General features: G+C 37.6%; 1 protein-coding gene across 4 annotated transcripts; it reads right to left on the bottom strand.

Moving 5' to 3' along the window:
• Positions 1-2677: 2677 nt before the first annotated feature.
• Positions 2678-12899, bottom strand: LOC148077599 (uncharacterized). Of its 4 annotated transcripts, XM_087794286.1 has the most exons (21): positions 12654-12859; positions 12280-12371; positions 10535-10747; positions 10143-10301; positions 9947-10072; positions 9812-9886; positions 9673-9746; positions 8650-8823; positions 8546-8587; positions 8379-8468; positions 7217-7368; positions 7071-7152; positions 6808-6938; positions 5942-6026; positions 5741-5850; positions 5239-5351; positions 4975-5092; positions 4266-4406; positions 4015-4108; positions 3040-3066; positions 2678-2941 (listed from the first exon to the last, which is right to left on the bottom strand). In XM_087794286.1, exons 2-21 carry the CDS (start codon positions 12362-12364, stop codon positions 2822-2824), a joined length of 2211 nt encoding a protein of 736 aa, XP_087650412.1. In that variant the 5' UTR covers positions 12365-12371; positions 12654-12859; the 3' UTR covers positions 2678-2821. The 4 variants fall into 4 exon arrangements, with proteins under 4 accessions (XP_087650412.1, XP_087650410.1, XP_087650409.1 ...); XM_087794284.1 differs by having other exon boundaries at positions 9812-9882; positions 9947-10301; positions 12779-12899; XM_087794283.1 differs by having other exon boundaries at positions 9812-9882; positions 9947-10301.
• Between the last annotated feature and the right edge of the window lie 969 nt (positions 12900-13868).

Raw genomic sequence — 13868 nt, forward strand, 5'->3', positions numbered from 1 at the left:
CTGTCCTCAAAAGCTGCACTAATTAATGAACTCATATCAGATAAAACCCTTGAATTATTCTCCTTAACCGAAACCTGATTGTCTATAGATGATTACGTATCTTTAAATGAATAAACGACACCCAGCCACACTAACTTTAATGCCCCTTGACGCTCTGGTCGAGGAGGTGGAGTCGCAGCCATCATCAACTCATGTCTGTCAACCTTTACTAGACCACAATCTGATGTCAACTCTTTTGAAAGTATTATACTCGGCATATTTAATACAACCTTGAGACACTTCTCTTTGCTGTACTCTATCGTCCTCCTGGACCATATTCTGAATTCTTGTCTGAGTTCCTCCAAATTCTTGTTGGTCACTTTAACATCCATGTTGATATCAATTTACCAATTTCAGTTTATTTAAAAGGACAATGTGCAGTTACATTAAAAAGATGGCTGCACCAGATTTAGGACAATGCTACTTCCATCTGTAGTTCTTAACAAAGATGCAGACAGTTTACATAATACATCACATACAAATAAAGCAAAAACATAATAATATACAAAAACACAGTACAATCTAATAATATCAATGATGGCCAAATACCCGTCTGGTACTATTAGTGCTAGCAGGAGTGGTGGTCTTTGACTGCCCGTAAGAAGCGATGAAAATCTGCTTTGTTCCTTAGATTGTCTGGGAATTGATATGGTCCATGATAGCTTGGCTAACAGGTTTAACTCTATCCTGGAGTCGTTTGGGTTCTCCCAGTATGTACATGAACCGACCCACTCCTTTAAGCACACATTAGATCTTGTCCTTGCATACGGATTTGAAATTAAAACTGTTGATGTCTCAGTTCTTTTTGACCATCGATTAATAACTTGTGATTTTATCTCAGATGACCCAAGTCTACAGAGCAGGAGCACTCTCTAAAGATGTCTGTCTGAAAGTGCCATAACCAAATTTAAGGAAACAATTCCCTCAGTGCTCAGTAAAATGTCTACCCTTAGTGTGTCAGGAAACTCAACCCATACTCACCCTGACATTGATAACTTTGTGGACAGTCTCACAGACTCGTTGCAAGCTTGACTTAATTGCACCACTAACTAAAAAGACTGTTAACAGAAGTAGTCGTGCTCCCTGGTATACTCGGGAAACGTAAATTAAAACAGGATTCCAGACGATTAGAGAAGAAATGGTGTTCATCAAAAAATCATAAATTCTACCAGGTCTGGCAAGACAAGTTCAAAATATACAAGGCATCTCTTCGGAAAGCCAGAGCCAGCTATTACTCATCACTTATAGAAGCAAATAAGAATAACTCTTATTCAGTACTGTAGCCAGGCTGACACAGATCCATCAGTCCAATGAGCAGTCCATCCCTCCTCATCTCAGTAGCAGTGACTTCATGAACTTTTTTAATGAAAATATCATAGAGTAAAGATTCAAGACCTCCTAGATTCTTCTAATTCAACCGGTGCAGCTTCACCGGACACAGACACTAAAACTGATCTATATCTTGACTCCTTTTCACCAGTGAGTCCTCGACAGCTGTCCCAGATTGTTTCCCCCTCAAAATCCACAACATGTCTTCTGGATCCTATTCCCACATGGCTACTTAAAGAAGTGTTCCCATACTTAGCCCGCTCTTGATCCGCAGGTTTTGACTAACTATAGGCCTATCTCTAATCTTGTTTTCATTTTAAAGATTCTGGAGAAAGTGGTAACAAGTCAGCTCTGTGATTATCTACATGAAAATGATCAAATTGAGGTGTTTCAGTCTGGTTTTAGGGAACACCACAGCCCAGAGACCGTCCTGGTAAAGGTAAGTCACAACCTGCTGATGGCTTCATGATGTTTCAGATCTTCTTCTTCTAGATCTCAGTGCTGCATTCGACACTGTTGAACCAAATCCTTCTACAGAGATTCGAAAACCATATAGGCATACATATATTGTATATAACTGGTTGAAATCCTACTTGTAAAATAGAATGCACTATGTACATGTGAACCACCTCTCATCGACACACACTAAGGTCAGCTATGGTGTCCCACAAGGTTCTGTTCTAGGTCCAATCCTATTCATAATCTACATGCTCCCGCTAGGTGAATTGATCAGAAAACACTTATAAACTTTCACTGTTATGCTGATGACACGCAATAATGTGGCAATAAAGCCAGATGAAAGAAATCAGCTACACAACTACAAATACAATTTAATTAGATTGAATAGAATGGTGGCTCATAGATAACATAGAGTGCCTTTTATAAAACAAAATATTTCATGTTAGCAGAATAACATGAAATAAAGAAATATATCAAAACAAGTAAATAAGTATGACGTAAGATCTTGTTGCTCATTTTCATTGAAAAACATTTAGATCAATGTTCAATTCTAGATACAAAATTCCCCACAACGTTAAATAGTGGCCTCTTAACATATCTTTACCAGATAACCTTAAACAAGAAACAACATTTTTTCATACAGTAACTGTGTACTTGTGCTAAAAGAGACATTTCATGGATGTATATTTAGACATGTAGTATTCATGTTGTTTTATGTTTTTTTTTCAAACCATTGACTGACCAAGACACCGTCAACGTCTTTATTAGTGATCTCACTCAATGTAAAAAAAAAAAAAAATGGTAGATGGGCTCAAAAAAAGAATCTGAAAAGAAATGACAAAGTCAAAAATATGTGTAAATGTGTAAAAGACGATCACGTCTTTAATGTCCAAACATCAAGGTCATATTACATTCAGTCACATTCTGGACAAATTCGCTGATCAGATTAAAAATAATCTTGTGACTCTATGAATACATGTCAATAAAGTCTAAACTAATCTTTTGTTTCGTTCAGCTTCACGTTTTCCAGCCGTTGTCTGCTCTTCAATGAAATACTTTTCCTGTTGTAGTGCTTCATAGCGTAGAGCAGAGCTGCTCCAGCATCCGTCAGTGACTGAGGAGAAGCGTGAGCAAGAAAACAATCATTAAAGTTCATTTAAGAACACACATTAGAGCATGACAGAGTGAATTATGTGCTTTGACGCGAGTTACCTGGGAGTCTGAGATAACAGAGTTCTTCTGTGGGGGAAGGAAACATGAAAGAAAGAACAATAACTTCTTTGAGTTGTGTTTACATGGATACTTATTCATGAGGACAATATGTACTGACGTTATCTTGCTGATAAAACATTCTATTTATGAGCCTATATATCACTGAGTAAGCTGCCATTGTTCTCCACACAACAAAATGCAGAGTAAATATAAAAATAAGCATGTTTTTGTCTGAATGCATTCATTGTGTAAAGCTTGTATGTTCGCTTGTATTTTGACAGCATTCAACCGGTTGAGGCTGTATCACTTCCTCTGGCCTTATGTAGTTTGCAAAAGAAAACTAGTTCATTCAGATCAGTTCAGATGTTGTTGGAGTAATTCATTGATTTTAAATACATGTCTTGTTTCTCAAAGCTTGAAAATCCATTTTGCTTATGACACTAATTGTAGTAAGTATATCAGTGCCATCAGAATATTGAACTGTTGAATTTAACATTTCAAATGTTGTAGCGTTGAATTCCTTTTTTGAATGATTGATCTCACTAATTTGTTTATTGAAAGGTTTAATTTAGTTTCATTGAATAATTAAAAAAAACCTTTTTGCATAATAATAACCTGATTGAACATGAGATGAAGAGAACGTTTTTCTAAACTCATGTAATTGTCTGTGCGTCACATGACCGGCTGAAAGTAGCTCGGTACTGTTTTGGTTTTGTCTGGTGCACTGTTAAACCAGCATTTATTTTGAATCTATAAAACATATTTATTCTATGTGTGAAAAAAACGTTTTCGAAATTAAAAATATTAAATAAAACCATTCAATATTCTGATGCCACTGATCTGCTTCCATATAATTCTCATTTTTATTTCCTAGCTAGAGAGGGAGGTGAGATGGACACCCTGGAAAGATAAGCAGCAAAGTAAGCATCTTCAAATGAACAATTCTGAACTTAAGAAAGAAATGAGAAAACTTACCCTCGTGAAGTTATATATGTTGGAATAAAAAGGTTCCATGGTTTTGACCCAATCATTATATGTCTGTTTGTCCTCCGCGCTGCGATTATGTTCTCTGTAAACAGCGACACAGACACTTTATGGAGCTAATAAACACAGTGAGCTCCACACTGTGATGTAGAACACATCCTCGGACTCGCTCGTAAATTTACTCAGCAACAGCCCACACACTCTCGTCTCAGTCTCTCCCCTCCAGGGCTCGAGTTGCTCACATGGCTCTCTCGATCAGCTTCCTCTGCTGCTCTCCTTCCTTCTGGGCGTCCAGGAAACGTCCTCTGACAGCCAGAGCAGCGCTGGCCTGAGAGGAGTTCAGCTGAATGATGGCCAGAGACAGGGAGGACAGAGCTGCCGAGCTGGGAAAAGCATTTACATTTTATGATTTTTAATAAATACAGCAACTTTCTTCATCCACCAGACCCATTTATAGTGGAAATACAGTTTTTCAACATCTCTTAATATTTCCTGCTCTGTATATTCAAACCTTCAACAGAAATATACATGTGTTTCTGCTTTGTTTGACATGAATGTGCTTGAGACGTCAGTATATTGAATATATCCCCAGATATTAAAATATGACCACTTCAGCAAGATTCATTCAGGCTTCAGGGTGTCCGAGAATCAATGTCTTAGATTTAATGGTAACAATAAACAGAGGGCCACTCTTCTCTGCTTATGTAGAAATGCCAATAATTGCTTACTGTTATTTTTTTCAATATATGTATATTATTATTTTGTTTTTCTTTCTCCTGTTTCTGAATATATATTCTTCCCAAATTGTAAATTGAAAAATATTAAAAAAATAAATAAAAATGACGTCACATAACGACATATTTATTCTCTCTTAAATTAAAAAAGCTTCTCGTCTATTGGGTTGATACAATTTAGCCCCTGATGAAATATGATTTGTTTTATACCTCTTACCTGTCAAAGGAAACTTCTCTGTTCGCACGCACAACTCTGAGGATTCTCTGTCCATTTGTCCGTCTGAACTTGACCTGCAGCTGCACCGACACATGGCTGCCTGGAGGCGGCGATATACCTGCAACACATTAAAAATGTGTCATGTTCCCAAAACTTGAAACTTTGAACAATGATTTGCAACAGTGAATCTGAAATCTTATTCTAAGATTGTTTAATGTATAAGCCCTTCGATAAAACATTAGTATCACCACCTTCTTCTCTCACCGTGTGTCTCATGTTCATTAGGTCCAAATTGAAAAGTGATCTCAGTGTCGGGGTCCACGTTCCCCACTTCTCTTGTCCCCTTGTGTGCAGCCTCTCTCTCGCCTCTCAAACTCCTTCAGGGAAGCAACATTCAAGATTAAACAACACAAGATTATATAATAAATTATAGAATATACTGACAGTTACAGACAATATTATCAAGAAAAAACCTTAAAGATATATGTTACTGTGCTGCAGCATGCAGCAAAAAATTTGGGTAATAATATATATTTTGTAATAGTCCTGAATTGGTCACTTGTGTATATATGTATCTTAAAACTTCCTCACAATCAGACGCCATTTTTAAAACTATGTTCTTATATGTTGCACCAATTATATTGTCTGCGTTGGAAGGATTTTTTTAGTTTTAATATTATGTTTTCTATATCTCAAATGTGATTTGATTGGATCTTAAATGTCAATAATGAAACGAACACGAGAATGTGAAGCAATAACACGTTACAGTGAACATCGTGGCAGCAGCAAGGTGACACTACATTGTGTCGCTATCGTCCTGTTCTCGATGATCTGCTCAAACTCAGGGTGCAGCCGGTTGGGGCTCGCTATTACAACCTGTATGAAAAATACACATAAAGACGTCTTTTAAATCAGACATCTTACCAAGTTTGTTTAGCTTAATAAGTATTTTGTGTAACTGGCTCACCTTGCCTCCTGTGCGGTCCGCCAGTCTTCCGAGTTCATCCAGCCGGCAGTCTGTTCCCTCGATGGACAACACTGAGACCGTGACCCTGAAGAATAAAAAAAAAACTTGAGATGAAGTTGAATTGATGAATGTTTGAAAAATAAATAATGTTTGTCAATGTTAACACAAGTTGAGAAAATCCTGACGGACTATGTCTTGGAATAAACATGAAATAAATATAGAAATGATAATAAGAAAATAATACATACATAAAATATAATTGTTATATATCTGTTTCAACGTGAATAGCATTTCTCATACATTCATTTTATGGAGATCTTTAAGGCAAGAATAAGTTACTGGCAGAATCACCAACTAGATCATATCTGAAGAAAAGACATCGTCTTGTCCTGCAAAAAATCTCAAAGAAATAAACTCTCATACCAGCATTAAAGTGATTTATGTTTTCTGAATAGATGATGCATGGACCAAAAACTGGTGAAGGCAATACAAAAATAACAATCAAAACAAAATAAATATGCTTTCTCCAGAAATAATTCTTACCTTGTCACTTGATACAAGCTATAACTTGCATAGAACCAATAAATCATCTTCTTAAAAAAGCATTTTTTTAACTAAGTATTTGCTTTTTACTCAAAGAACAATTTTTGGACATGGTTAATTTTCTGATATTGCAGAGTAGTGAGTGGACGTTCAATTCAAACTCCTCGAAAAACAGGAATAAAAACTGCATATATTTCCACATTTATCAGGTAATTATGTCCCCCCTGTGATTCCATATTAAACTTATTTAACCTTTAATTAACCAGAGTAAAACATGGAGAGATCTTCATATCTGTTTTTCATTTAGGACTGGTTGCACTGACCCATGGTTAGCAGCGTACTCGCCGAGCTCCTGGTAGAAAATGGTGGAGGAGAGGAGTGTACGAGCGTCGAGGTCTTCGTCTTCTAAGTTCCCCACGCCTGTGTTGGCTTTCCCATCCGTGCAGATGATCACCTAAGAGGTCAGCACTTGATAAGTTGATAAATGTCCACTTATACTCCTTTATATTCTTTCACACCATTAAAATAATGAAGTCTAATTCAGTCGGAAATTAACTTGCAAATGAGGACAAGAAGGAAGTTCAACCTTTGACCCCTGGTGTCTGGAGGCCATGGCGATAGTCAGGAGAGCAGCTGGACCCAGAGCCGTGGTTCCACTTTCAGACAAACTGTAACGTGATAGAAGGTTGAAATGATGCAGGAGAAGTGGGTTTATCATGATGAATATCTCACCCTCGGACTTGAGTCTGAAGAAGGTCGCAGGTCTGGGAGAGCGAGGGGGGGCTGGGGAAAGTGACCGCGGCCTCCTTCAGGAAGTCCACGTCCCTCAGCTCCTCGCCTGCCAGCGAATATGACGAGGAACCGTCGTATCCATGCAGTGTCACCTGTGAGGTCGAGAGAAGCTGATCAGCTCAAGATACGGTAACATTTGGTTACTAATCAAGACCCAGATCCAAGATCTGAAAACAGGTATGAAAGATTTGGAAAGTTCTCACCTCAGACTAGTGATGGGGATTTACACACAAATTCAAGGTTTGTTCACTCTGTGTCTTTATGTGTGTATTAAAACTACAAATCTAAATGTAGCATTTCCTATTGCTCAAACAAAAACAATATACAAATGCCTAGTTTTATTAGATTAACTTTTTATTTTATTTTAGCTAAAACACATGCTACTTTCTATCGATCACATCTGAAACGGGTGGTGCAGGACAATGTATCTAAAACTAGCCTTGAGGTCTTTTACCAAAATTCAAAAAAGGTCTAGAAAGAATTCTTAGTTGATGGAGATACTGTAGTAAGTGCTGCTAACATCCGCCGGCAATCATTTATTTAAAGAAAGAAACATCAAACAAGATGGATTTATATAATAAATTCTCTACTGAATCTTTGCCACGATAAATATCCTGAATGGGTTTTCAGTTCATTATTTGTCTGTTACAAATAATATAAATGATCTCATATGTTTGCAATTGTAGGTTGTTACGGTTATAAAAAAGGTAACTTAGAAGTAATTTGATGTAATAGCAGGTTCACTAACAATTGAGTCAAATGCTTCAGGATATTCTGTAGAGATACAGGGTGAAAACCATAAAGTTGCGTACTTTTTTTTTTCTAATTTTTAAAGGAATAAAGGATTTAAAAGATGTTGCATTTCAAAATTATCATTCAAAAGTAAAAGCCTGAATGTGACTCATTTAATCACTGAACTCATTATCAGTTTAATATTAAGATCTTGAGGCCCTCGGCCAAACATAGATGTACTTGTGTTCGAAACAACTGAATTATGGATGTCACATTTGCTGCTTAAAGGCCCCGTCAGTAATAATAATAATGTCCAAATGTTACATATTGTTGATTTTTGTAATTTAACTGGCGGACAGTGATTGTGCACCTGATGGTTGAAGGTGATGAGTCCCACGCGAGTGTCTGGTTGTTGTGTCATGAGTCTCCAAACGCACTGCAGCACAGCTTCCTGGACAGACTGGTTTGAAAGCATTATTTTATTCCAACAATGCATGAGCATATCTAACATGAACACATACCACATCTCTAACAAACCTCCAGACGTGATTTGTGGACGACCTGCTCCGCTTCTGGCACCTTCAAACCAACAAAGAAAACAAGATCATGCTGAAGGGTTACCTGCCGCCGAGGGTTCTCACCTGTGCTGTGGTGCTCATGGAGCCGGAGATGTCGATGCAGAAGAGCAGCAGAGACTCCGAGACGCTCTGCTGCTCTTCTGCAGGGTTCAGCAAAAACAACATGTGTTCTGAACCCTTTGGGGCTGGTGGAGGAATGTTTAGATCCTGTGACCCGCAGAAGTAACACACGTTTACCTGCAGGGACACACAAGACACATAAATAATATGATCAATTGTGTATAATTCCTTTTTTTTTGTCCACAGTAGGACAATACAAGACTTTCTTTATAATAATAATAACAATTATTATCAACAATTTCAAAAATAACTTAAAGGTTAGCTAAAGTGTTGATTTAAGTGCGTCTTAAATAGATGTTGGACTCTATTGTATCATCAGTATGTGTCTGTTTGTACAAAACTCTCTTTTCATTTAAATATTTACATTAGAAAATGTTCTTAAGCCCCGCCCACTGAAAACACTGTTTTTCTGGAGATGAAGTCAGTTTCCCCAAACACACCCACTCTGCTGCTATTGGTCAAGCATAGAGGTTTGTCACTGTGCGTCATCAATTCCTGAAGTCTCTACCACTCGTTGTATAAACAAAGCGGGATGTGATTATAGCTGGCTAGAGGAGGAGTAAAGCGATTACATTATAATGGCCTCCGCTCTCATAACCTCTCCTTCCCTGAGATTTCAGACGGGGGAGAACTTTATAAAGTAATAAGTTGAAAACATGGTCATGATGAAAGACTTACTGCATCTTGAAGAGGAAGACTTCAACATTTTGAGTGAGTCAGAAAAGTTTGATTTTCACATTAGTTTCACTTTAATCAGTCCTTATAAAACTCATTGTGAAAAAGTATTTTGCTTTCTAAGGGTTGACAACTGTACATTTAATCTTAACATTTTTTTTTATTACAGCAGTTTTTTTTTTACCTTAGATTACAAAATATATTCAAAAACAACATTAAATCCAAAACTTTTTGATGCCAGTGTTCAACATGTCAAATCTTTATCTGATAGTGAGTGAAGTTCACACCTACTTTAGTGTTGCTGCTGCAGTCGATGTAGCTGCCACACTGACCACAGCAGTTGGGTTGTCCAAGAGTGAACTGCTCTAAAGAACATTTACAACTGTATAAGGCTGCTTGTATAAATCTTTGTTGTTGAGTCTTTGCAAACCTGTTTCCTCTAAAAGCATTTTTCCCAAACTAACCAGCAGTACATTGGGGTTCCCAGGCAGAGGTCCAGCTCTGTCTGTAAAAAAAGAACAGATTATTCTGTAAGAATTGATCCCGGGAGGAAGACGTGCTCAACCTTTGGGTGACGTGGAGGACTTGCTGGACAGGGGTGATGTTCCAGAGGAGGCTGAAGGTCTGGATGGTAGAACCTCCACATATTCTGGTATATTGATGAAAGAGGGACTTATCTGGGAATGTTGGACTGAAATAATTGTAAAGTAAATAATGGAAACAATCGTTGGAGCAAATAAGAAATGATTTAAACATTAAACCTGGTGTTTGGATGCTTCTAGCAGGTTGACTTTTCTGATTCCTAGTTTCTTCATGGTTGTAGTCTGCTATGACATCTGGGTCTGGTTCAGGCTTTGGGAGATCGTCGGTGAATGAAGGAGACGGGCTTCTGCTCCCTCTCATGTGAGGAGGCAGAAGAGCTGTGTGAAGAAGACGACACTAAAACCAGACAAAGAGCTGGGACAGGCCAAAGGTAGGGGACACTCTGGAAAGGCTGTCGATCCATCTTAGTCGTGCAATAATGGACGACAATTCAGTAAGATGATGCTGAACAAGACAAGTGCTATGTAATGAGTAATAAATGGCTAATAAGATGCTAATACTCGTGTAGAAACACATTTTATGAACATCTTGTTGTGTCTGTCTTTCATACCCTTCTTTCGAGGAGGCGTTGGTTGTCGTGGAGTCGCAGCGTGAGGAGAGGATTTATGGTGAAACTCTCCATTCTCATAGAAAGGACTGGTTACTTCCTCCCTCGTCTCGTCAGGAGGGTCGGAGGGTTTGACGTCGGACGGAGGTTGAGGAGGAGGAGGAGGAGGAGGAGGAGACGTTCGAGGCCGGATCCAGGTGGCCGGAGGTAAAAGAGCTGCAGCGAACACACAGATTGAAGGAAATGTTCACAAGTGAGAAACAAACATTTGCTGACCTTTGAGCTGTGAAGACGGAGTGACTCATTAAGTTTCTATCTGAACAGAAGCGAGTACCTGCGAGGGAGATCTGCTCTGATAGCCGTCAGACGTTGTGTGCGTCATCGCTTGCATAACATTTAACAAGCAAGACCGCTCATTGAGACAAGTTATGCCGACACATGGATGTTTACCTGCTGGATACGTGTCTTTTTTTACCACTCGAATGGTCTGTTGACGCAGTTATCTTAGAAAAGTTACACACTACTTGTTGTATAAAAAGTGGATTGTGATTCCACATTAAAATCATACCTTAATACAGCAAAACAACCTTAATAACAATATTAAATAACTGAGATAGTGTGTTAATCATTTCTTGTGTCTAAAAACAATGGTGGGTCTCAGTTGAAAATAGTAGTAGTGACACGTACCTCCTTTACTCAAAGAAGACAATAGGAATAAAACATCAACCTTTGTATGCTTCAGTGAAGACCAGCTGTATTTTATTCCAGTCTGTGATTTTCCTGTTTGAACTTTGTTCTTGCCTTTGGGAGAGTCGATAACTTAAGATGGACTTTAAGTTGTGACTAAAACAGTTCTGACCTCAGAGTGAAAATGGGACGTTTGATGAGAAGGTTCTGTACTAAACTCTCCTTGCGAGTATAATTCAGATCCCTAATGTCTCTTCCGTGTCTAAGTTCAGAGCCTTAAGTCAGATTCCTAACCTGACAATTAATAACGAGTTGAGAAACTTGTGGACTAGACTGTTCTATAAGTGGCATTGATTTTCCGGATTTAATAAACATTTTTACTGTTTGTTTCTCCTGATTCTGGTATCTTCTGTGGGTTTCTATTCATATTTTCTGTTTTAGCCCATTTGTAAAAAAAAAATCTGTAACCTAAACTGTAACTACAATAAAATTTAAAAAATGATTCAATGCTCCCTCATTTATCGCAGGGTAACGTTCCGAAAATATCCATCATTACAAAAAATCCCTGTAGTAGTGATCGTTTCATTTTTTTGTTTAAATTAACATTTATTTAACAAAATGTATTTAAACTTTCAAACTCAACATGGACTGTGAGGTGTCATCTCTCTCAACTACATCCATCAGTGAGTGGTTGAGTGTGTGAACGAGTAGAAAAACCTGTGATAATTGCATAAATGTAAATATATTTCCAAAGTATAGTATTTTAATAAGGTGATTTTATGACCATGACATATATTTAAAATGTTTAATGTTTTACCTTCTCAAAGAAAATTGAAAGAAATACAAAAAATATAAATAAAACATACATAAATATGGATTGAATAAAATGACATTACAAATAGAAACCTTTTAAGTCTGTTATTACAACACATGTTGTCGTAGCAACAACACTCACATGACAAACTATTGTCAATCTACAAGCATCTGAAGTGGCCACTGAGGTTTGTGTCTTCATGACCATCAACAATTGCCACCTTGAAAATAAAAGAAGGAGCTCAGACCTGAACGCTTGATGACTTTGGGGCGTTGGTTGTCCCTCTGACTCAATGACGGTGAAATGTAAACAAATCCACAAGCAAATTCCATTTTCAACCTGAAACACATTTATTTCAAAGAGTCATATAACATGTAAGGTATAAACCAGGATGAAATAGTTTCATAATATTTGTTGTGTTTGTGTCTCTGTGTTAATGTTACAACAACAACAACGCACCTCTGTTTCAAAGCTATTGTGTAATGACAGGCTACAACAAGTACTTGTTTGTATTGCTCTTATCATTATTATTCCTGTAACCAGTGGAAAATAATATGCCTGATAACGTTAAGATTAATACATAAAAATACACAGTAACATTCAAATAGCAGTCGTACTTACACACATGGGAGTCCAGGATCTTCACACTATTTCAGTCTCTTAAACAGTTGTACGACAGACACACACAGACGCTTATCATTCCTCACACATGCCACCCGACAGGTTTCCAAAGAGTTCTGTACTACCTGTTGAGTTGCCTGACTCACTTGACTGCGAGGTTTGGCCACTTCACTCTGAGTAATAGATGGAATTCAAACCAATGTACAGTCGACTCTGGACAGAGTTGATATGGGTCACCAACTCTTAAGAAAGGTTCACCACAAGTGGGATGGGCCAGGAGCAAAACAAGCCCCACCTTTGTTGATAACATGAGAATGGACTGTAGTCCGAGGACGAAACCGAAGAAGCATTCCTCGTGTGTTTATTTAACCCGCTGAGCACCTTTGAAAACATGCGCACGATAGACTGTAAATGTGTCCTTTGGTGTCATAACTTTTTTTTTAAATAAAAAAATATTGTGTAAGATTCAAGGATATACGGTAGAAGGTGTAGATAACCGTGTAGTCTGTCTGAATTTTAATGTTCACCCCAGGTTTACTCCGGATACTCCATTCGTCTATAACAACAGTTCCAAGAGTTTCATTTGTTGCAGTGCATCATGGGACTAGTGGGATGAATTAGTATTATTATATAGTTTTTACTAAGCGGCTGTGGTCTTATATGACTTTCTTTTAAAGTTTTTTCTCAGTGCAAACTTGTATTTGTTGTTTGTGCCGTGACTTCCTCCTGAGATTTCACAACACGAGCTGTAACACCTCCTTCAAATTTCCACAGAAAACTAATAATGTGTTAGTTATCTCAAAACTCATCTGCACCAGTGAGACTCATCCGCTGACGTGGAAAGAAAAGTTTCAAAACCTGGATTGAAAACCTTCTTAGTAACTGGTAACAGGCACAATCAACTAATTTAATTGCCAACTAATCATCAAAAACCATAACACTATGGTTGGGAATTAAGTATTATTATTATTTTTTTTAATTATGCAGAAAAGTAAAAAAAAGAAGTCACATTCTACATCAGCTTACTAGCTTTAGCTTTTTGTTGTTGACACCTTGTTTGTTATCGATAGCAGCTCGGTGGACACCGCAGAAATATCAATTTTAAACTTGTTTTTTAACAGTTCTAACACATTAAATTGTAAAAAAAAACATTTGGCCACAATATATATATATATATATATATATACAGTGGCTTGCAAAAGTATTCATACCCCT

The sequence above is a fragment of the Callionymus lyra genome, chromosome 6, assembly GCF_982586985.1.
Source record: "Callionymus lyra chromosome 6, fCalLyr1.hap1.1, whole genome shotgun sequence".
In the NCBI taxonomy this organism is placed as follows: Eukaryota; Metazoa; Chordata; class Actinopteri; order Syngnathiformes; family Callionymidae; genus Callionymus; species Callionymus lyra.

Excerpts from the sequence above, each read along its gene's own strand:
- LOC148077599 (XM_087794284.1), bottom strand. The coding sequence starts at position 12,364 with ATGGAATTTGCTTGTGGATTTGTTTACATTTCACCGTCATTGAGTCAG. Across the intron at positions 10,748-12,279 it reads CAAAGTCATCAAGCGTTCAG|CTCTTTTACCTCCGGCCACC; the intron begins GTCTGAGCTCCT and ends TGTTCGCTGCAG. Across the intron at positions 8,824-9,672 it reads ACTGCAGCAGCAACACTAAA|GTAAACGTGTGTTACTTCTG; the intron begins GTAGGTGTGAAC and ends GTGTCCCTGCAG.